This window comes from Podarcis liolepis (assembly GCF_965112155.1).
Source record: "Podarcis liolepis genome assembly, chromosome: 17".
Taxonomy (NCBI): domain Eukaryota; kingdom Metazoa; phylum Chordata; class Lepidosauria; order Squamata; family Lacertidae; genus Podarcis; species Podarcis liolepis.
The window spans coordinates 21,903,690-21,928,370 of NC_139571.1; the positions used below are offsets into that span (position 1 = coordinate 21,903,690).

Below are 24,681 nucleotides of genomic sequence, written 5' to 3' on the forward strand. Positions count from 1 at the left end.
CTCAGAAGTTCTGTCATCCTGGAGAATGGGAAAGGTGCCACAGGAAATGATTTAAGATTGTGTCTTTAAAATGTACATATTGGACAACATGTCTGTTCTGCCCACCCCAGATACCTTCAGATGCCCTCATAGAGCCTTTATGTAACCTAGGGGAAATCAAAGTTCCATCTTAGAGTCAAAAGATGCGTCAGGAGAACGTACTATGGAACACTTTATTCCTTCTTTTTCACCATCTCCAATCTATACTTTACTTGTTCATTAAGGTTTGATTTAACCCACCAAGTTACACTGATTCAAAACAATGCTCTACTTTTTGAGTTTTGGAAGACAAGGAATGTGAGCACTGCAAAAAAAAAAAAGTTGTGCAGTTCTGTTTGTAATCTGAATTCTTAGCATCCGGTAGATCATTGATGATCATTTTTCCTTTAGATCAATGAGTGGTCTTAAGCAGGTTATGGGGCACATGCCAAACCATGGTTAAGGAAGCTTTGTTTGGCTTTTGGTCATGCCGCTGGTCCATGAATATTCATGCTTGCAAAGAGTTTCCTTATCTATTCCTTGCTATTACTGACTTTATTTTCTTAGTACCTCCAAGTATGAACTTAGGACTCTGTTGTTCTGTCAGTGCTTCTGTGAAGGATGTTATTGGTCCACTTCTCTTTCTGTGCTAAGTGTTGCACCTTTCTGGGGTGTGGTATAGAACCATCCATCAGACTATGGCTCTCCATGTGAGCTGTTTGTCTGGCACTGTTGAATTAAGCTTTACTTTGCATCTTATGTGGCTCGGTCCCTTTCTGTGTTTCCATGCATTAGAGCCATGGAATACTTATTTATTTAAGTCTTCGTTCTTCATTGCAGTCCTAGCCTTTATCTTGTGTTCGGGAGAAGGTGGCTTTTCAGGAGTGTGTTGTTTAGACAGTAGGCTAGCATATGCACATGCAGCTTGTCATTTCCTCCCTTCCTTGGTCCAGAGGTTCTGCTTCTGCTGAATAATTCTGCATTCAGAATTCCAATCCCCTCTCCCTTCTCTCAGGGTGGCCTTCAGCATATAAATCTAGGACAGCCTTTCTCAACCTGTGGGTCCCCAGATGTTGTTGAACTACAACTCCCATCACCCCTAGCTAGCAAGGCCAGAGCTCGGGGATGATGGGAGTTGTAGTCCAACAACATCTGGGGACCCACAGGTTGAGAACCGCTGATCTAGGAAGTAAAATGGAAGAGACCGAATGCAAGAGACAGAACGGTGCCTGGGTACCAGAGGTTTGGCTAATAATCAGTAGTTTTCCTAACTCAGTCCATTCCATGGAATCCAGATCTCCATGGTCTCAAGCAAAGTTCCTCACCATTCTGTTGGCTATTTGCAGTATAGTAACGCTGCAGAGAGCTTGCTGGGGAGACCATGCATTAAAAAGGGACTCAAAACGTACTTAAAGAGGGTTTTAATGAGAAAAACAAAAGCTCCATTTACACTAAATACATCAAGAAACCAGACCCAACCACCAACCCATCCCCCATGGTAATGGGAGAGCTAGGTGCTGCTCCTTATATACTACACCTAATTGCTGACACAGCTTAATCAATACAACTCAGCAGCACCTGCTATGTTTCACCGCTGTAAAGCTGGGTCTCGTTATTTTGCTCTGGCCCCTTAAAGACATACACATCGGGTGGAACAATGATGAACCTTTACATTTAAAGAAACCATTCAACACATTCAAGATCCGGGGACTTTGTTTAAACACATTTCATAGAACGTAGGATGCTGTTTTATACCACATGAGTCTGTTGGCCCATCTAGCTCATATTCTCTCCACCAACTGGCAGCTGCTCTCAAGTGTTTCACACCAGGTGACATTCCCTGGCCTATCTGGAGATTGGACCTGGTACCTTCTGCTACAGAGTCATGGACTTTCAGCTCTTGGTTACTTTATCTGGCCCTTATCCCTGTAACAGGGATTTCTTGGGATGATGATGATTGAAATAGGCCAGTACTCTGCTCCTCCCCAAATCCTGTGCCTAATTTATTATATCACACAACATACAATCATGGCAGAAAACCACAATCCGTTCCTCCCCACCCCCACCCTGCAATCTGTAAATGTGGTTCCTTACCATCAAAGGCAGTGTCCTAACGGAGGGCCTTATACTTTTACCATTAAGACGTGAGTGGCAATACAGGGCGAGTTTGAGCAATCCATGGAGTGAAAGAAACCAGGGTTGGCTGCAAAATCCAAATGTGGTAGATTGGCACGTTGGTGGGTACTTTTCGTGTACCCTGCGTCTTATGTAAATAAGATTATCAAACACTTTTGAGACAATTAAATGCAGATGGTTAGACAATGAATTTCAAGAAATTAGTAGCCAAATTGGGATAGTGTCTGCGCAGGTTTGGGGATGCTGCAGTGTGGACTGCCAATGGCGACTTAACTTCTACCACCTGGCCAAACCGAATCAATGCAGGGTATACACACTAGCGAGACTGAATGTGCTGCCATCGACAATACTACAGGGGAGAGTCCAGAAAATACCGCTTGCAGAGAGACCATGTCCCTTTGGACAGAGTTGTATAGAATCCGTTGTGCATGTTCTTTTGCACTGCCCCTCGTATCAGAGAATTCCATCTTAAGTTCATTAATCAGTTGGTTATTAGCAGAGAGTAGCATGTAAAGTAGCCTTCCTAATGTTGACCCAGGACAGGCATAGGATGGAGATAGTAGCCAGGTTTCTGCAACAAGCAGTGAGGATCCGTGGATATTATACAACAGTATTGTAATTGTTAGATGAGTGGTTTTCTTGTACTGAATCTTTGGGAATGTTGTCTATATGCCAATAAAAGTTTGAGAATGATTGATTGATTGATTGACCCTTAATGGGTGTTACAGGAACTGTTCTCCAGCGGCTAAGATGCCAACACACGAGGATAGCAGATCTACCATGATTTATGTTGAACTACTAAGCACAGAAGGAGGCACAAGTCCATTACATGGTTACTTAGGAGATAAATTCTAAAGCCCTCATTATTTTGCAAGCAGGGACAAACCCGATCTCAGTTTACTGCCCTTGCTAGCCGTGAAATTTCGCACAGGCACAAGCAAGGATCTGAAATGCTCTTCAGCGTACCGACATGTTGGCTTGAAATACAAGGAGGCTTTTGTCTGTCTCTGTACATAAAGTACGGGTTCTGCACTGCTGTCCCCTCAGTTGAGCTCAGCTAGAGCATTCCAACTGCAAAAAAGAACCACTTGCAAGTTAAATATCCCCAAGATAAATATGCCCAGTAGAAGCTTTTTTCAGTCCTGGTCTAAAGCTATTTATTACACTTGCATACATGCGTGAGTCTCCTATTCTGGAATATGCAGCACTGGAAATAAATTAGTTCAGTTACATAAATGTACAACTGAAAGCAACTTAAATTATTCAAATACCTAAGCAGCAAATGTTCTCCCTAGCTGAACTGAATGGATAGCATAAAAAGAATATGCCAGTGTTGTTTAGTAGTTAAGAGTGATGGACCGGGAGACTCCACCTTCTTTGGAGGTCTTTAAGCAGAGGCTTGACAATCATATGTCAGGAGGGCTCTGATGGTGTTTCCTGCTTGGCAGGGGGTTGGACTCGATGGCCCTTGTGGTCACTTCCAACTCTATGATTCTATGACCAGGGTTCAAATCCCTACTCAACCATGAAGCATCTTGAGTGATCTTGGACCAGTCGCAGTCTCTCCGCTTAACCTGGCTCACAGGGTTGTTGTGATGATAAAATTGAATTGGAGGAGAACCACCTTGAGCTCCTTTGGGGAAAGGTGAGATATAAATGCAGTAGGAATCCTAATAACAACAAGAAAAACAATACTATTGGAGGCAGGGGAGTGACTGAGGCCCAATAAGCAGCAGTCTCTAGGGCTGGGCGATATTTGGTTTTGAACATCGCTATGTATCGCCAGCTAAACATTGCAATATATATCAATATCTCATGATGTCTGAAATAAGGATGGAAGAGGTGAACACGTGGGGCTTGACGATATTTGGTTTTCAGCATCATGATATACCACCAGCTAAACATTGCAATATACCAATAGATCACAGTGTCTGAAATAAGGATGGAGCTATGTGGAAGCGTTATCAGGGACGTGGGTGGCGCTGTGGGTTAAACCACAGAGCCTAGGACTTGCTGATCAGAAGGTCGGCGGTTCGAATCCCCACGACGGGGTGAGCTCCCGTTTCTCCATCCCTGCTCCTGCCCATCTAGCAGTTCAAAAGCACGTCAAAGTGCAAGTAAATAAATAGGTATCGCTCCGGCGGGAAGGTAAACGGCGTTTCCGTGCGCTGCTCTGGTTCGCCAGAAGCGGCTTAGTCATGCTGGCCACATGACCCGGAAGCTGTACGCTGGCTCCCTTGGCCAGTAAAGCGAAATGAGTGCCGCAACCCCAGAGTCGGCCACAACTGGACCTAATTGTCAGGGGTCCCTTTACCTTTATGTGGAAGCGTTAGCTGGTTTCACGGTTTTTCCCCCATTGTGATTTTTGCCAGTGCCTGCTCTGGTGATTCGCTGCCCCTTGCAAGAGGCAGGGGAGAACTGAGCTGGGAGAATTAACAGGGGCTGCAGGAATCAGGAAGCCTTGGCTGGCTTCACAGTTTTTTCTCACATTGTGATTTTTGCGTAGGACACACACACACCATGATTCATGATATATTGGCAGGTCAGAAATTATGAAGCCGTTATTGCAATATGGACTTCAAGAGTGGCTGGAGAAACCCAGCCAGATGGGTGGGGTATAAATAATAAAATTATTATTATTATTCAAACTGGTTTTGGAGAATATATTGGTATATTGCCCAGCCCTAGTAGTCTCTCTGGAAAGCCTGGAAATCCTTCATCAGTGTAATAATAAATATGATCAATCTATCTTCCCCTATGTTTTGGCTCTGTGACAAGAGCAGCATCACCACTGTACTGAAATTTATTTAGAACTTGTTAAGCTACTGTAAGTAACAACCCAGCCTGTGAAATGACAGCAATATTGGAAAGAAGTATTTATGGATGGAACTGTAAATTCAGTATTTTCCTTCCTAGTGAGGAAAGCCACACTCAGTTCCTTTCTACTTGTCATGCAGTGGCACAGAAGCCTTACTACAAAATGGTTGAAATGTCTATCGAACTATCCTTCTTATATCCTATCGAACTATCATTCTTATTTGAAATCATGTGCAGGATTTAAGATAGGAGCAACAGAAGAATGTAAAGAATGGACTTTGGAAGCTTAGGAAATAAATATACAGTGGTACCTTCGTTCTCGAATGCCTTGCGACTCAAACGTTTTGGCTCCCGAACGCCGCAAACCTGGAAGTGAGTGTTCCGGTTTGCGAACATTTTTTGGAAGCCGAACACCCAACGAGGCTTCCAAAGCTTCTGGTTGAGTGCAGGAAGCTCCTGCAGCCAATTGGAAGCTGTGCCTTGGTTTTCGAACATTTCCAGAAGTCGAACGAACTTCCCGAACAGATTCCATTTGAGAACCAAGGTAGAACTGTAGATGTGTTTTAATGCAGCTACTAAGAGGGGAAAACATCAGGGAAAGGAGGGACAGGAAGTCAAGAAGAAAATGTGCAACCAAAAAAAGGATACACATGATTGGAGTTGCGTAGTAATTTGGAAGATTTAATAAAAACGATTATTTTTAAAAATGCTTGCAATACTAATAACACCCAGTTTTCAACAGTATGCAATGTGTGTGTATGTAAACAACCAGCTCAAAATCTGTACTGCACTTTTGCAGAAGGGTTTAGATTTGACTATCAGTCCGCAGAGCAGAAATGCATTCTGGTGCTAAGATTATCCATCTGGGATGACAGCCGAGTCAGACAGGGGATTAAGATGTGTCTGTGACCTCTAGCATTCTTGCCATCTTTTCCCACAGCCAGAAAGTTTCACTTACAGTTTACCACAGTAATTGCCAGAGCTGGAAAATCTTGCTTTTCTATCGCTAGCCTTTCTATCTGGGTTAACACCTGCTGCCAAAATGGTAAAGCACCTAACCCCGTGCCCTTTTTTTTATAAAAGTGGTTTTTGTTCTTGTTCACAGAAAGCTCAAGTTACAGACACATTTAGTTCCTCTTGAAATCTCTGCAAAGTAAGATTGCCGTGCTCCCTATCGCTCACCTTCTTATGCAAGGAAAACTAGTTTTAATCGAGATTAGGTAGAGTATTTAGCAGATGATGGTGCAGTTTAATGACCAATGCCCTTCCAGAATGCATAACGGTAGCCCTTTAACTGGGTTGTTTTAGCAGGCACTGCAGAGTAGAGCTGGGCGATATTACGATTAATTGTCTGAAACCGGTATGATGTTCAAACTGCGATACCGGTTTCAAACTTTTTGAGCTGGCCCACAGCTGGTGGCCGGGAAGCCAAGATATAGGGCCAGCTCAGGTTGCCTTGGATCAGCTGTGAGGTGGACAGTTTACAAAAGCCCGTTTCTCAGCTGATCAAGCCCCGTCCACCTCCTGCAAACTGAAGTGGGGGCCAGCTTGTTTAAACTGCTTCTCTGAGGGGCCAGCAGGCTCAGGGGCCAGCAGGAGGCTGCCCACCCTTGTCCCCATATAGCTGCTGCTCATGGGAGCCAGAATGGTATGGGGGCTCGTTCAACTTGGGCAAGTCCCCAGACCAAACATCCTGGCATGCAGGAGCTGTATGAGGTATGGCTGGGCAATTTCAGACATTGTGATATATCAGTTGTTGTTGTTGTTTAGTTGTTTAGTCGCGTCCGACTCTTCGTGACTCCATGGACCAGAGCACGCCAGGCACTCCTGTCTTCCACTGCCTCCTGCAGTTTGGTCAAACTCATGCTGGTAGCTTTGAGAACACTGTCCAACCATCTCGTCCTCTGTCGTCCCCTTCTCCTTGTGCCCTCAATCTTTCCCAACATCAGGGTCTTTCCCAGGGAGTCTTCTCTTCTCATGAGGTGGCCAAAGTATTGGAGCCTCAGCTTCAGGATCTGTCCTTCCAGTGAGCACTCAGGGCTGGTTTCCTTAAGAATGGATAGGTTTGATCTTCTTGCAGTCCATGGGACTCTCAAGAGTCTCTTCCAGCACCATAATTCAAAAGCATCAATTCTTCGGCGATCAGCCTTCAGCCTTCTTTATGGTCCATATATATGGTCCATATATCAGTACATGGCAGCATTTAGCTGCTGATATATCACAGTGTTGAAAACTAGATTGTCACCCAGTATCCAAAAAGTAAGGTAAAAAAAAGGTAAAGGACCCCTGGACAGTGAAGTCCAGTCAAAGGTGACTGTGGGGTTGTGGCGCTCATCTTGCTTTCAAGCCGAGGGAGTCGGCGTTTGTCCACAGACAGCTCTCTGGGTCATGTGGCTGACATGACTAAACTGCTTCTGGTGCAACAAAACACCGTGACAGGAACCAGAGCACTCGGAAATGCCATTTACTTTCCCACCACAGCAGTACCTATTTATCTACTTGCACTGGCGTGCTTTCAAACTGCTAGGTTGGCAGAAGCTGGGACAGAGCAACAGGAGCTCACCCCATCACGGGGAATCGAACCACTAACCTTCTAATCGGCAAGCCCAAGAAGCTCAGTGGTTTAGATCACAGCGCCACCCGTATGTCATGGCAGAAGTGTAGGGACTGGGATAAACAGTGAGGTTCAGAGTATTTCATTAGTTTCCTTCCATTCTGGTGCTTTTAGCCTTTCTGAAGTGCATTAGTTTTTATGATTATTCATTATCTACTTACGTTTTGAAATGACTGCGGAATGGCTGGAGTTCATGGAAGTGCTACAAGGGTGTATAAGGAAAGGATAAATGCACCTTTTTGTGTTGGTTATGGAAAATCCCCGGTGTGACACCAGCCTTTCCCACATAATCCATAGCCCCAAATATCTGTATTTTACGCTCTTCTATACAAATAGCTGTGGGCTGCTTTGTAGAAATGACGGGAAATTACATCAAACGTTCATCCTGAATCATTATTTCCTCATCAGGTTTGTAAAGAGTCCAGCTTGCTTATTACAACATGAAATTTCAACACATTCCTGCAAATAATAAATATGAATTGCTGGTTTAGGCTGAATTGTTCCTTGGCCATTGTTCTCGGGTGTTTTTATAGAAGGCAAATAAGCTTTTTGTTTCAAATGGAAAGCTGTTAAGCTAACCAATCTCACGTTGCTTTAAAGCTGGGACTTTCCATATATTTGAAACCACCAGCTGCCAAACCAGTCCAAACAAATGTTGGCTCATTTTGCCATTCCGTTGGCACCGAGAGAGGTGCTTCATTAAAGCTTCATCTCCCTCTAGTTATGGTTGAATGCTGTTCTGCCAAATTGATGTCCAAAGTGACTCACAAATGAGTCACCTTTTGCTTAGCAAGTGATTGCTGCAATATGTGAAGACTGGTTCTATGCAAACAGAAGCTGTTGAATGTTTTGCTTTGCTTTGGTTGAAATTTGGGGCTTTTTAGCCTAAGAAGAGCTGCTCTTGCCCCAGACAAGGTCAAGCAGAGTTCTCACGGTAACGTTCTCCCATCTTCTGTTGTGCATCTTTTCTTAGCCATGTCTTAAACCTTGTATATATTAATCCATCTAGAGCCATAGTTTTCAAAACACAAGGAGACAGAAGTTACACAAAAGTGCTGTTGTCTCTCATCATGTTGCCTGAGCCAGTCCGCAGAGCACTGGTGCTTAAAAGCAACCTTTCTCCTCACTGAGCACCATTGCCTGATTTTGCTGGTCTTGGGGCTAGTTCACACTTTGCTCTTCCCATGTGCACTCACAACCTCCTTTCCACAATGCACATGACTGTAACCAGGTGAGGAAAACTGTGAACTGGGCTGTACGTTGATAGAGCTGTATGCAGGGTTTCTCCAAACTTGGATCTCCAGCTGTTTTTGGACAACAACACCCATCGTCACTAGCTATCAGGACCAGTGGTTAGGGATGATGGGCGTTGCAGTAAAAAAACAAACCAGCTGGAGACCCAAGTTTGGGAAACGCTTGCTATTGTTTGCTGTGGTTTTTTAAAACTTATTTTAATGCCTCTCCTAAAGATCCTGCCCTGGTAGGATTGTATACTGAAAAAACAGGATATAAAACAGGATGTATATATTTAAAGAAGATGAATAAATGTGCAAATTAAGTTAATTTGGATGTGCAGAAGATATTAAAAACAAATTTAAGGAACTGCAGAAAGAGGGGGATGGAAGTCAAGTTTTGAAATGTCAAAATGAATGTAAAATTAGTGAGACGTATAAAACTAGTGAAATGTACAAACTTGAAAAGTATAAATAAATAGATAAAATACAGTGGTGCCCCGCAAGATGAATGCCTCGCAAGACGAAAAACTCGCTAGACGAAAGAGTTTTCCGTTTTTTGAGTCGTTCCGCAAGACGAATTTCCCTATGGGCTTGCTTCGCAAGACGAAACATCTTGCGAGTTCTTGCGAGTTTGTTTCCTTTTTCTTAAAGCCGTTAATAGCCGCTAATCCGCTAATAGCCGTGCTTCGCAAGACGAAGAGACTCGCGGAACGGATTAATTTCGTCTTGCGAGGCACCACTGTATCAAAAAAGAAAAAAGAAAAACAGGATATAAATAACATTTTATAAACCTCTCTGTGAGATCCATCCGAATGGTGGTATAAAAATACCTTAAAGAAACAAAAACAAGCAAACAAAGAATTGTTCTAGTTGGGTGTTGGAGCTGTTAAAAGTATTCCAGAAGCAGATGTTCTGTTTACTGAAGCATGTCTCGGAATGGGTACCACATTAAGGGATGAACAGGCCTGTCTCAGCCCTCTTTCTGCAATGTTATAACTATTTATTGTATTGGCGTTATCTGCTGCTTTAGCCGAACCAAATTCAGTGTGATCTGAATGTTTTCTTTTCATAAGCTTTCCCATGGCAACCTCTTCATACCTAAAATCCAAAAGAAAGTATTAAAACCTTGCAGGCGTGACAAGTACAACACTGCTTAGCAACACCTTTTCAACACAGGAAAAAGATCTTGCAAATAAAACATCGTTGTCTTTTCTTTTCCTTAGGTATCTTGCCGGTGTACCATAACATGTTTGCACTAATGAATCAGACAGACAGATGTTGGTATCCCCCAAACCACACCTTCCAAGTAGAGGGATCAACCAGTCTCACTGTTCTCTACCGGATAAGGTTAATATCTTAGCTTGTTTTTGTTTAAATCAAAATGGTTTTTGTTTAATCAGATTTCTCTTAAACTAAAGGACTATAATTTAGGTTGAAATAATTGATTAATTTCCTACAACTTTTTTATTTCCATTTAATTATCAGAGGGGTTCATAATAAGAATAACGCTCTTTGTCCATACATTTTACAGTCAGTTTTAGTCCATGTGTTGTTATATGGAGGTTATAGCAAATGCACAAGGAGGCAGGGGCAGACCCCTGAAAGCTGACAGAATCACTTGATGACCACTTTTGGTCCTCCTTGATGACCTCCTTGATGACCTCCTTGGAGTAAACTTGATTATCTATTTTATTTAAACCCAGAGCTATTTAATTTATTTGATGGGCCCATTTATAAAAAAATAATTTCAGTGGAATGTTCTCTTCTTCTTCAAATAAATGGATTGCATTGCAATTACTGTACAATTCTAAGCATGTAGATGTGGGTGTTTACTTCCAGGTATGCATGTATGAGGTTGCAGCATTTTGTTTAAATAAGCAGTTGTGTCTGAACAATGGCTGCATTTCAACTGTGTCCTAGCAACCAAGGCATTCCCATTGCTCTAGTCATAGAACCATTTTGCATATATTTCCAGAAAGTAAAACATCTGCGGATCAGTGTGTGTACTTCTGTAGTCTAGAAAAATTCCCATTGAGTAGTCCCCATCTTAAGGCTCAATGTACCACAGTGTGACTTGCATCACAAACATAAAGGAGATTTTTAAACCATTTTGCCATAATGTTTCTGGGGAGGCCAAACCGCCTGTTCCTTTATGTCATCGTGTCAAGGGTAGGAGTTTCGGGAAGCTTGCCAGAGTCCATAAAATACATAGATACAGGCTTTGTTCAGAAGCGTATGTACCATGCCTGACAATTGTCTCGAAAGAGCTTCTCCTCTCCCAACTAAGCCATGCTTCCTAAAATGGAGATTGCGTAATGCACAAGAAAGTATACATTTACTACAAAAGAGACACAAAACTTTTGATTCTTGGGTATGCTAAAGCGATATCGCTGAGATATATTTTGATAAATTGTCTGAAACCGGCGTATGACGTTCAAACCGTGATACCGGTTTTAGACTCGATACATCCGCAATGTATTGCCAGCTCAGATTGCCCTGAGACAGCAAAGGCATAGGCAGGCAGGTAGATGGGATCCTGAGAAGATGCTCACCTGCAACGTACACAGGCTCCACTCTCCTGACTGCCTCCAGTTTTCCCCTGCAGGTGGGCTGCCGCTTTCTCCTGGTTGGTCACTCCTGGAATGACTGACGGGGAGGAAAGAGGCAGCCCGGCCAATTGGGCGAAGGTGGAGGCAGGCAGGTGAGCACCTTCTTGGGCTCTGTCTTCCGTGCGTGTGCCTTTGAAGAAGCTGCTCTCCCCCCCTGGCTCACATGAGCGAGAGTAGTATGGGGGCTCACTCAACTGTTGGGCTGGGTGATGTATCTCAGCTGCTTAAGGTGGGGAGGAAGAAGCAGCTGAGATACATTTCAGGCATCACGATATATCCATAGATTGAGATATTTAGCTGCTGATATATCACAATGTTGAAAACCAGCCCTACTTTCTGTGCTCCCCTGCTCTGACAATGTGTTGGAACTACAAGAATCCCCGAACAGGAAGCCATGGCTTATGACATATGAGCAGGTCCAAATTTTACTCATCACAGTAGCGCAGGCCGCAAGTGCCCAGGAATCCAGACTTTCATAGAACCAGCTGTATTTGCCTCTCTGTGATCTGACATAGTACTTTGCACACTCTAGAAGACAAGGCTTTAAAAATTAGCAGAATTATTTAGTAGCAGTTGTAAGGCATGAATGTAAGTCCCAGAGGCAGTTGCAGACAATGCCAGGGAGGTGTGCTCCTTTTGTGACCTCCCTCCTTCAGAGTCAGACCACAATAATATATCTAAGGCATTCCAGAATAAAGAGGGAGAGGGAAGAAGCAGAGAACTCAGTGTGGTGCAAATACGCCAGCAGGAGCACCAGATTGCCTCTGCCAATGTGTTTGCACCACTGCTGCCTTGCCTCTCCCACTCTCCATCCTGGTATTCAGGAGCAACTTGGCTTGAAGGAAGCCAGGGAAGCAGTGCCACCCTAATGCCCCATTCACTACTATCTAAAGGCCACTGCTTTGCTGAGGCTAAGTAGTTCTGGGTCTGGTCAGTGTCTCAATGGGCAGTTGTACATCACTCTGGGTTTCACGATGGAAGAAAGTTGAGATAGAAACATAAGAGGCGGGGGGGGGGGAATGAGTGGTGGTATTTGACCAGTAAATTGGCTGTGAGTTTTGATGTTTGGTTATTTGCTGGCTAAATACCAACTCCAGTGGAGATGGCTCATTTCAAGCTGGAATAATTTAGTGGCAATCTGAACTTGTGTGAAAGTATTCAAAGCCCTTGCCCTTTAAGCAGCCTGAATTTCATTAAAAACATGTTTGTAACATGTGTGGTCTTGGCTGCAAAAGCACTGATACGTGTCTTTGTTTCTTAACAGGTTTTATTTCCCTCACTGGTATTGTAACAGCAATGTACGAGCATTTCGGTACGGTGTTTCCCGAGGTGCAGAGAGTCCTGTCCTTGATGACATTGTCATGTCTTACTTGTTTGCTCAGGTAAAATGTTGACAACGTATTATGGCCCTGAATGGGAAGCCTGGACTTTGAAAGTCATCTAATCTCCCTTGCTGTATTATACTGTATTGTTTAATTAGTGTTTTTATGGAGCAGTCAAGTAATTTCGTTGTCCCCGAAGGGGGCAATGACAATAAAGATATTATTATTATTATTATTATTATTATTATTATTATTATTATTATTATTATTATTATTTGGGTATGGGTGTATTTGGCTCTTCTCCACGTTTTTACTGCTGGAAATGAATGTCTTCATCCAAATATGGATATTTTCACAGGAATAATAATAATTATATGCAATTATCCTGTGAAATAAAAATACGACAGCCTTGAGAGCAGCACCAAGGTGTTGATTCCCCTTTGAGATCTGAGCTGATTTCTTTGTTCAAATTAAGTTCCGAGTTGATTCAATAGAAGACAACTCAAGCTGCAATGAAAATAAACGAAAAGAGCAGTAGGCCAAATTCATCAGAATTTCTGTGCCTTCGTTTTTTGCCTCCAGTGGCGGGAAGACTTTGTCCATGGATGGGTGAAGATGCCTGTCACTCATGAAACACAAGAAGAATGTCTTGGCATGGCTGTTCTTGATATGATGAGGATGGCCAAAGAAAAGGACCAAACTCCACTAGGCATCTACAATTCTATGAGGTAACTCTCTTTGCGACGTCGTCTTCTGCAGCTGTGCAAATGGGGAAGGGAGGAGTAAAAGGGGGGGGGTGGAGGCAGGAAAGCACGAAATGGAAATAAGGATCCAAACCATTATTATTTTTATTGCCTGTTGCCTTACCCCTTTTTCCAAAGAACTTGTTTCCAGTTCATGACTCTCCCCATTTTAAGATTAGCCTGAGAGATAAGTGCCTGGCCCAAGGTGATCCAGTCAACTTCACAGCAAAGCAAGAGTTTGAACTTGGATAAGGCATTGGCAGATCTGAGCAAGTTGCGGCCTGTTCCATTTCACCAGATGTGACATTCCTCTTTTATACAGCCTGGTGGTTCCTAGTTCTAGTCGTTGCAGAGAGAAAGTTTGAGGATGCAAACCCTGACATCTCCAGCGGAATTCACCTCCCGGTTTTCTGTCCCACTTGCTCATAAGTTAAAAGATTTTAGGAATTAGGACTTACCTGATAGTTGCTCTTGCATCTTCTATAGAAGAATACCACCAGCCCCCTTTGAGCTGCTCATCAATATTTTGCCACACACTTGGTTGTCTTTGTGTTCACAGCTACAAGATGTTTTTGCCAAAATGCATCAGGGAAAAAATCCAGGATTATCACATTCTGACACGAAAGAGGATAAGATACAGATTCCGCAGATTCATCCAGCAGTTTGGCCAGTGCAAAGCAACCGCCAGAAACTTGAAACTGAAATATCTCATAAATTTGGAGACCCTCCAGTCTGCCTTTTATTCAGAAGTGTTTGAAGTGAAGGAACCCGGCAGAGAGCCTTCGGGTGAAGAAAGTTTTGCAACCATTGTTATATCCGGAAATGGTGGAATTCAATGCTCAAGAGGGAAGCATAAGGATAGTGAGACATTGGCAGAACAGGTAATCTCATATAATATACAGTCATACCTTGGTTTTCAAACAGCTTAGTTCCCAAACGTTTTGGCTCCCGAATGCCGCAAACCTGGAAGTAACTGTTGCAGTTTGCGAACTATTTTTGGAAGCCAAATGTCTGGCGGCGCAGCCAATCAAAAGCCGTGCTTTGGTTTCCGAATGTTTTGGAAGTCGAACGGACTTCCGGAACGGATTCCGTTTGACTTCCAAGGTACGACTGTACTTCTGTATTTTGTTTACTATGAAAGCCTCGAGAATACCACCGGAAGCAGAATGATTTGGTTCCATCAATAGAATTCTTACTGGCCAAGTAGAAATTAGCAATGTACAGTCAGTTGAAAGTATTGTGGCAAGTACTTTGCAGGAAAAGGTTCGCAGAATATAAATGGTGAGGGAGGAGTGGGAGGCTGGTTTAAGGTTCTGTGGGTTTTTAGTGCACATCCAGTTCTGTTCTGTGGCTTGGGCAATGCAGGGTCCCAATCCTTAGTATCAATGCAGACTCAAGTTCCTATTGGTTTTTATTTGTGCCTCGCATTGATTGGGATTTCACCCAAGTCTTTTAAGATTACTAGCCTTAAAGGTAAAGGTAAAGGGACCCCTGACCATTAGGTCCAGTCGTGGCCGACTCTGGGGTTGCGACGCTCATCTCACTTTATTGGCCAAGGGAGCCGGCTTACAGCTTCCAGGTCATGTGGCCAGCATGACTAAGCCGCTTCTGGCGAACCAGAGCAGCGCATGGAAATGCCGTTTACCTTCCCGCCGGAGTGGTACCTATTTATCTACTTGCACTTTGACGTGCTTTTGAACTGCTAGGTTGGCAGGAGCAGGGGCCAAACAATGGGAGCTCACCCCGTTGCAGGGATTCGAACCGCTGACCTTCTGATCGGCAAGTACTAGGCTGTGTGGTTTAACCCACAGCGCCACCCGCGTCCCTTACTGTCATGGAAATAAATTGGATTAGCAGTAGATGTGCCTGAGAAGTGAAGATTGCCATTTTCTGTTCTCCAGTGGTGTTCTAGGAGGATAATACATTGACAGTTCATTATTATTTTTTAATGCACGGGGGTACACAATTAACTCAATTGATAAAATATTTCCTTTCTAGGTACTTTATAGACTGTAGGTTGGGTTAAGCAAAGGGGGGATTTTCTCTTGAGTGTTTTGGATTTTGCTGCTTGAACATTGCTATTTCAATTTCTCTGTAATTTAAATTTCATCTGTTAGTGGTGGCAGCATCACTTAAAGCGTGTGACGATTGTTTAGATAAGCAACTTGAGTAATGCTGTCTATGCACACAGATGGTAGCCTTCTTAGAAATAAGACCCCAATCCTGTTCTTGTTTCTCTGCAATATGTGCAACTGGTCAAGGTTAGCCTTTCATCAGTTTATTCTGAACATCAGTCCATAGAGAGGGATTTTTCCCTTGGGAAACTCTTCCCTTGAAGGTCTGCCTGATTCAGAGGCTTGCAGCTTGTGGTAAAGATGTAAAAACCAAGAATTTAGCTGCCATTGATAAATATTGTGAAAGGGGAGTAGAGAAGTAACGTGCAAACACCAGGCTCAAACTTGTTTTTCTGGCAGGAAAGGATGTTTCTTATTACCTCAGAATCATGCTATTGAGAATAATGTTACAATTGCTCTGTTTCAGTTGATGGCTAGAAGGTTGACTAAAACACTCACAAATAACCCGTTTCCTAATAAAGCAACATCTTTTCGCAGGAAATACAGACCTATTGCGATTTCCCCGACATTATCGATGTCAGTATTAAGCAAGCAAGCCAGGAAGCTTCTGGCGAGAATAGAATTGTAACCATTCACAAGCAAGACAGCAAGAATTTGGTAAGAGTGGCTTTCTCTTTTGATTACCTTACATTTCTGTGCATCTAAACAAATTGGATTTTGATGCCCTGCCTTGTTTGCATATCTGCAGTGTCGGGCAATTAGGCAAGTAAGTTAGACTGTGACTTTCGCAGAATGTAGCAAAAGCAATCTTTGTGTTCTTAAAAACAATAACCCTCCTGTTCCATTTTGAGGCGGCCACACCATAAGCCTTTCCTTTCCTCATGCATTTTGAGATTCCTAGCCGTAGTCATTAACCACAGAAGAACGATGCAAATACACACATGTGCAACAAACCGTAGCCTGCTCAGATGCTCCTTCTCCCTCTGCTGAGATTGGGAGTGCATCTCAAATTCACATGCTCAATCCAGTCTCCTTCCCGGCACAAAGAAGGCAGTGATTCCACATGGAGATCGTACATATATTTGAGCACGGTATCTCTGCTTAGCACAGTCCCTGTTTTCTGCCCATGGTAAAGGGCTGTGGCAGAGCATGTGGCTTAGAAACATTCTCCTGAAATACCTGCACATAAGGAGGTAGTGGAGTCCTGTTCAGTTCTATCTAGCCTGAGACCCATAGTTGTCTGTCTTTCCCCAAACGATGGCACATTTACACAATTTTGAAAAATGGGTGGAAGGCATTCCCCCCCCCCATTCTTTGTTAGACAAACCTTACTAAAAATCTAATGTGTGTGGTTTTTGTTTGTTTTTTAATCCCCATTAGGTTGTAGGGCTGGGCAATATCTGGGCAATATAATACTGTAACAACAACAAAAACAACAACTTAGTAATTATACCCCGCCCATCTGGCTGGATTTCCCCAGCCACTGTGGGTGGCTTCCAACAGAATATTAAAATACAATAGTCTAATGATATACAGTGGTACCTCTAGTTACAAACTTGATCCATTCTGGGGTGCCATTCACACCCCGTAACTAGAGCTCTGCTTCTGCACATACACACGGCGCGATAGAGCTTGTGGAGGGCCAGACTATACAGTGGTGCCTCGCAAGACGAAAATAATCCGTTCTGTGATTCTCTTCGTCTAGCGGTTTTTCCGTCTTGCGAAGCAAGCCCATTAACGGATTAGCGGATTAGTGCTATTAGCGCTATTAGCGGCTTTTAGCGGCTTATCAGCTTAGAAAAAGGGGGGGGAAACCCCGCAGGAACTCGCAAGATATTTTCATCTTGCGAAGCAGGCCCATAGGAGATTCGTTTTGCGAAGCACCTCCAAAACGGAAAACTCTTTCGTCTAGCGAGTTTTCCATCTTGCGAGGCATTCGTCTTGCGGGGCACCACTGTATTTTGAAAGAAAAAAAATGAATGAATTCCTATGCCGCACAAATAACCCAGAGATGCATTTTAAATAAAAGCACACATTCTATTCATGTAAAAACATACTGATTCCCGGACCATCTGCGGGCCGGATTTAGAAGGCGATTGGTCCGAATCCGGCCCCCAGGCCTTGGTTTACCTACCCATGGCTTAATGCATTGACCAAACCGTTCATAATCCTTGCCATGGAAATGAATGGATTATTCATTTCAGCGTTTGTGGGTAACGCAACAAAATAATCAACCATCAGAAGCATATTCATGCGATTAGTGTTACCAGAAAAATAATAAATATCTTACTATCTTTCTCCCTTGCCTTTGCAGGAAGCTGAATTTCATTCACTAAGAGAGGCTCTTTCTTTCGTGGCATTGATTGATGGATATTACAGATTAACCGCAGATGCCCATCATTTCCTCTGTAAAGAAGTAGCACCCCCTTCCATCATTGAGAATATTCAGAGCAACTGTCATGGGCCAATTTCGTAAGTGGCATGTTTTATAAGATGTTGAAAAGGTTTTTTTTCCCTTTAACCCTGAAAGAAACTCCACTTTGCTTGGGAGGCAATTGCCTAGTTCATCAAGGATAATTAATGCCAAATCTTTTAGGTATGTACAGATGTGCAGCTGGATATGTGCTTTATTTGGCTCGTGGTGCTCCTTTTGGCACAGCAGGAAGTGGCTGGATGTATACACCTTCATCCAGGAACACTTTAAAAAATGCACCTGCCATTGAGTTTTTTTTAAATACACAATAATATATTTTCCCTATCTCTCTCTCTCTCCCCCTGGAAATACTGTGAAACCTTGATAAAAACATGTGGGAAGGTCTCACAGTGTTTCCTTTTGTAATGAATTCATGTTTATTCAGCCACAACACTTAATGCAAAGTTTTAAGATGTTTTTTCTTTCATTCTCAGTTCAGTTCCGAATGTGTCATGCAGTGAATAGAGAACAGTGAGTTTTAAGGTCTCCCAGCCATAACCATGGTGATGGTATATGCGGTCATAGACAGAGAACTTCTTAATAGGTTCACTGCAGGATCTGGCAGAAATAGAATTTGAAATTGTGGAGGAAGAAAAGGCAATTCAGATATCAATATCTGGAATTGAGCACAGAACATTGCTAGCAAAGGAAATTGCTTTTGGGCTAAGTGTTCCCTTCTTGTGAACTTTTCTGTAGGCTTGAGGAAAAAGAAATATTTCCGGCTGTGAGGGTTGTTTTTGTACTGTAGTGTAGTATTGCCTGGTTCTGAAGAGCTAAGTGTCTCTGTGCGCTTCAGTTAAAAGTCTGTCATAGGGATTTCTCAGCCTGTTAACCAGAGGGGTAGAAAACACCTCATTGCTAGTGGAAGGCAAAGGATTGTCCCCACCTCCAGGTTGGGCAAGAGTTGCAGACTGTCTTTTTTGAGCTCTTTTGAGCTCTACTTTCTGTCCTTTCCATTCTTTTTATTATTATTATTATTATTATTATTATTATTATTATTATTATTATTATTATTATTCTCCACCCCGGTTTGGGAAGAAATACAGCTATAGGAAGCATCTGAAGATTGCTCTTGGGTAAAGATAAAGGGACCCCTGACAATTAGGTCCAGTTGTGGCTGACTCTGGGGTTGCGGCGCTCATCTCGCTTTATTGGCCAAGGGAGCCGGTGTACGGCTTCTGGGTCATGTGGCCAGCATGACTAAGCCGCTTTTGGCGAACCAGAGCAGTGCACAGAAACACTGTTTACCTTCCCGCCAGAGTGGTACCTATTGATCTACTTGCACTTTGACGTGCTTTCAAACTGCTAGGTTGGCAGGAGCAAGGACTGAGCAATGGGAGCTCACCCCGCTGTGGGGATTCGAACCGCTGACCTTCTGATTGGCAAGTCCTAGGCTCTGTGGTTTACTTTGTCCCAAACAAACTGCACTTCCTCTTCTACAGCTGGAAGGAGGAGCCTACAATTCCTCCTTTCCACCTGGGCTTGGTGACAAAGGTGCTTTGAGCATGAGCTGCTGGCTCGCCCACTCCTTTGTAGGAGAGACAGAGAAAAGGAGTTCCCCAAGTGGGTAACTGGATTGCTCACCTCCCTTCATACACCTCCAGAGCACAAGCACAGTCTCGTAAGTCTCTTTTGACACGGGTTAATTCCTACTCTCTCCTTGGGCTCAAGGAGGTATCCATTTACTGACTTCATCCCTGCTTCTGTCCAAGAGTAGCAAGGAACCATGAGACCACATTCTGAGGTCCATTCCATTCCTGGTGACTTCTCTCTAATTTCCTTGCCTTGCCTCGTCCCTTCTGCAGAAACAAAACAATAACAACCAGGGTGACTCTTTTTCACGTGCCAGGCCTCTTCCAAGGCCATGCCAAAATCCTAACATCTTTCGGGCTTTTGTTGCTGGACTCCAAGCCACATTTCTCCTCCCTTGTTTGACACCTCCTCCACAGATCTTTGTCTCTTAGCTGGACAGAAACTTAGGGAGGTGTCAGAAGGAAGAGAATAGACCTAAAAACAGTCACGGCATTCTCCTGTGCAAAAGTAGGAATTAACCCAGTAACCCTTCAGCCACCCCAAGCAAGAAACTGCTTTCAAAGAACCACATTTTCTAGATGTCACTAGGCAGGAATTACGAGATTCTGAGTGTGAGAATCTTTTGGTGAGCCACTCTGAGAACTTCCTGAAGATATCAAATGAGACATAAGTTTTCTAAATAAAGTTTAAGGAGGTTACATGAGGAGAGGCATCGTGCTTTCCATAGGAAAGGCAATATTGTGTTATAGGGTCATTTTCAGCTTTTGCTGTCAGTGGGGCTGAGGGATGTCTGGTTTTCAACACTGTGATATATCACCAGCTAAACATTGTGATATACCAGTATGAAATAAGGATGTAGCTATGTAGAGGTGAATGGGGCAATGCCCTGGCCAACTGCTACTACTTAGGGGTCTAAAACAAATACATTTTTACTTACCTATTTGCAGCTGCACGTGCTGCCTCTTGTGTATAAAAATGATATTATTGCTTTTATTTGTTTCTATTTTATTTTATTTCCTGTTTCATCTACTAGCTGTCTTGAGTCCTTGTCAGGGGGAAAGGATGGGAAATAAATAAATAAAATCCAAGTTTGGTACTGACCACACTTAATAGATCCTAGAGATACTTATGCCCCCCCCCCCATTTTCTTGCCAGATTTTTTCCCTTGCATTTGAACTGCTGCCATAATGATTTCAACAATCTGTTAGTATTGTTAGTGGTTTGGCCTCTTCTGTTCTGCCAGGTTTCAAATGAGACACCGAATGAACCCCTTCCAGCTAGCGAAAGGGGATTTGGTTCTGCCTCCCTTACTCAAAGGGGAGACTGTTCTCTAGCATCAATTTAGAAATTTGTAGTAAGTCCGTTTCCCTTTCGCACTGCCAAAGGAGTTTGCCATAAGTGCCCAGATGTTGTAACCTGCAGGCAGCTGTAAGTGGATGGTCACAGACTTTTACCGGGGATAGAAATATGATCATCTCTAGATGTTCTGCATAGCTCAAAGGTTGCTAGTTTTTAAAAGCTTGCTCTTAACACTTGTGCTCCCTCTCTCTTGTTTTTCCAAAATAGCATGGACTTCGCAATCAATAAACTGAAGAAAGCTGGCAATCAGACGGGCTATTACGTTCTTCGTTGCAGTCCAAAGGAGTTCAGGAAATACTTTCTTACCTTTGCAGTTCAGGTTAGTAAATAGGAGCAGAATAGGCTGTTACTTTGGCTGTGAACAAGAGAGGATTCAGAGTAACTTTGATTATAAGTGTTACCTGTTAAACCACTGTGCTTTTGAATAATTTTTTTAAAGCTCAGCCACCTCTAGTTCTCAGTAATCTCTGTGCTTTGTGAACAGTGCACATACCCATGACAGTCTGCAAAGATCAGGAAAAAGTGAAGAAATAAAACTTTCCTTTTCTTCTGACATGTTCATTCAGGCACCGAGTAATGGTAATTTAACTGTTAGAATTTAGCCATATCTTCTATTTGTGACTTAAAAATAAACCTGTATTAATATTAGCATATCCGGACAATCTGTAGGTAACCAGGCATCATTTGTGCTACAAGTAACTGTAGCCTTATGAGGCTTTGCCCTCGGGTGGGAAAAATATTGCGCCCGGGAAAGGGAAGTGGGAGTCAACAGACACTCAAGGAATAGTTTCGGAGAAAAGGCTTTTATTTCTACCATCCATGAACTGGTAGAAGGAGCAAGTGTGATAGTTCACAAAAAGCATGCACGAGTTCACAGTCATGTGCACAAGCATATATACCCATTCCAGTTCCCTCCTCCTTTCTCCTCCTCCTTGAAGAGTCCTGCCCCATGAGTTCCTCTGAGCATGAACAGAAAGCTGTCTTGGGACTATTGGACTCTTCCCAGGAAAGGGGTGTGTGGGTGAGAAGCCTTGCATTCATCTTGTTCAGATGTGTTGCAACTAGAATGAGATAACATTCGTTTCTCAGGCCTGAGTATTCTTGGCAATGACAGAGCCTATTCATTAGCCTTTAAAAGTAACATTTTGCCTATGTACCAGCATCTTGTGAGAAAAGCAGAGAAAAGCTGTTTTGGATTTTTAGAAGACAAAAGGAGTTTTGGACAGTTTTGAGGCCTGGGGTGATTATTGAAGCCTGGGTTGATTTCAGACAGGATTTGGGTATCCTGTCCCTTCATAACAAGAGATTGATGCTATTTTCATATGAGTATGGGCTTTCTACATACTCTCACTAGCTTCTCTTAAAAAAAAGATTTATTTACTTATATCTGTGCAGTCGCTAAATATAACATAGTTAGTTTTAAATACAAATGAAAGTACTGTATTCAAAATGCTATTCCTAATTATTCCTTGGAAGATGATCAGCTTCTTTAGTTTAAAATTAGTTAAAAAAAGAGAAAAGAGCAAATTTGCCAGACTATATTAGGGAACCTTAGCAGACTCTTCAAGGCCTCAAAAGTCTCATAAAAGCATCTGATAAGGTTGGGGTTTTATATCCTTGCTTTAACCATCAATGTCATGTTAGCAGAGTGCTTAAAGCAAGATTAAAGGACAGGTTTTCTGCTGTTCATCAAATGACATGCAGTGTGTGATGGTAAAATATTGACAGATACAGGTGGAACCTGCAATGAAACACGCTTCTGTTCACAGTGCCAGCAAACCATGCCATCTTCCAGGATAATCAGATTTTTTTGATTTCTGATTCTGTTAAATTCCGCGTTATATTTGAGTTTCCACACAATGTAAAGGCCCCTTCTGGAAACGTAGCTCAAATTTAGTACTCGTTTCTGTTTTGTTTGCTTCCAGGGAGAAAAAAACCATTCGTAAATAATACAGAAATTAGCGCTAAACTTGTGCTATAATCTGCTATATTTCTGGAAGTGGCTTTTTTGTCAGGTAAAGGCTCGAATATGGAGGTCTTTAAGCAGAGGCTTGACAACCATATGTCAGGAGTGCTCTGATGGTGTTTCCTGCTTGGCAGGGGGTTGGACTCGATGGCCCTTGTGGTCTCTTCCAACTCTATGATTCTATGATTCTATGAATATAATGCAGAAATTAATAGTTAGGTGAACATCAGGAATGCAGAATAAACTCCCACATGAATCCGCTGGATGTGTCACTGAAGTTTTTATTATTGTTCCATAAGTTTTGGGGGTTTCTCTGAGCCTACTATGCTGGTACCTCCCTCTCATGCATGGATGGCGCCATTTTGTCTACAAAGGTATGATTCCTAATTTAAATTCAATTATAAACAAAAGAGCTGTTTCAAAACAACATCTTTCTTACCATTTCTTAATCTTCAGCGGGACAGTACCACGGACTATAAGCATTGCTTGATCACAAAAAATGAGAATGGCGAATATAATCTCACTGGAACTAGAAGAAGTTTTACAAACCTCATGGATCTCTTGAACTGTTATCGGACAGAAACTGTCCGGTCGGACAGTATAATTTTTCAGTTTACCAGATGTTGCCCTCCAAAGCCAAAAGGTAACTGATTCACAACTCCCTTAAGCGGTGGTGTTAATGTTTTTTTGGTTTTAGACCTTGCTTTTCTGTAATAAAATCTGACCAGAGCGACTTGCAAAAACATGAATACATTGCACCGGGGGGTGGGGAGGGTTTGAAATGAGAAAAACTCTGCAATGAAAGCAATAAAGTCAGAGAACTGGAGTCAGACTTTTCGAAAGCAGGTTCTCAGTTTAATAGAGTGGCTTGATTAATCAATTTTATCTATGTGGATTATAGGTAGCATTCAGTATATTATATATTTCTGTGACGGACAGTGTCATATACAATATGGAATCTACTTGACGCAATAACCAATACACACTCAAGCTCCAAAACGTGGCATGAGTAATAAATGCAACAGGGATTTGTGGCCCACGGTGGTGACGGTAGGAGAGTGTTGACTTAGAAACCGGGGTTCAAATCCTCACTCAGCCATGAAGCTCACCAGGTGACCTTTGGCCAATCACTGTCTCTCAGCCTAACCTGCATCACAGGGTTATTTTGAGGTCAGAAATGGGGAGGAGAAAACCATGAGCTCCCAGGAGGATGAGGTGGAATATAAATACAGTGGTACCTCGGGTTAAGTATTTAATTCGTTCTGGAGGTCAGTTCTTAAGCTGAAACTGTTCTTAACCTGAAGCACCACTTTAGCTAATGGGGCCTCCTGCTGCCGCCACGCCGCCGGAGCACAATTTCTGTTCTCATCCTGAAGCAAAGTTCTTAACCTGAAGCACTATTTCTGGGTTAGCGGAGTCTGTAACCTGAAAAGTATGTAACCTGAGGTACCGCTGTATAATAAATAAAATGAAATTAAGTCTGTTTGTGAACCAGGACTCTGTTAACCTTCTCCTTACAGATAAGTCCAACCTCCTTGTCTTCAGGAGCAATGGAATTTCTGACCTGCCCTCATCGCCCACCTTGCAGAGGCACAATAACGTTAACCAGATGGTCTTCCACAAAATCCGGAATGAGGACCTGATCTTTGTAAGTTCACGAGACGTATCTTCTCGCTTGTGTAATACTCTGATCCTCAGCGCAGTCCTTTGAATTAAGTCCCATTAATTTAAAGGCACCAGAGTTGTTTCTCAGTGGTGTGTGTTACTGGAAATAATGTGCA

The 24,681-nt window shown here is 42.8% G+C and overlaps 1 protein-coding gene across 2 annotated transcripts in view; it reads left to right on the forward strand.

Annotated features, from left to right (window-relative positions):
* JAK2 (Janus kinase 2) overlaps positions 1-24,681 on the forward strand; it is an 82,623-nt gene that overhangs the window by 34,606 nt on the left and 23,336 nt on the right. For both annotated transcript variants that reach the window (XM_083482221.1, XM_083482222.1), the window contains 9 exons: positions 10,044-10,167; positions 12,694-12,811; positions 13,334-13,479; positions 14,054-14,375; positions 16,107-16,226; positions 17,884-18,041; positions 21,142-21,253; positions 23,357-23,543; positions 24,421-24,548. In XM_083482221.1, coding sequence (XP_083338347.1) covers positions 10,044-10,167; positions 12,694-12,811; positions 13,334-13,479; positions 14,054-14,375; positions 16,107-16,226; positions 17,884-18,041; positions 21,142-21,253; positions 23,357-23,543; positions 24,421-24,548 — 1,415 coding nt within the window. The remainder of the gene's footprint in view (positions 1-10,043; positions 10,168-12,693; positions 12,812-13,333; positions 13,480-14,053; positions 14,376-16,106; positions 16,227-17,883; positions 18,042-21,141; positions 21,254-23,356; positions 23,544-24,420; positions 24,549-24,681) is intronic.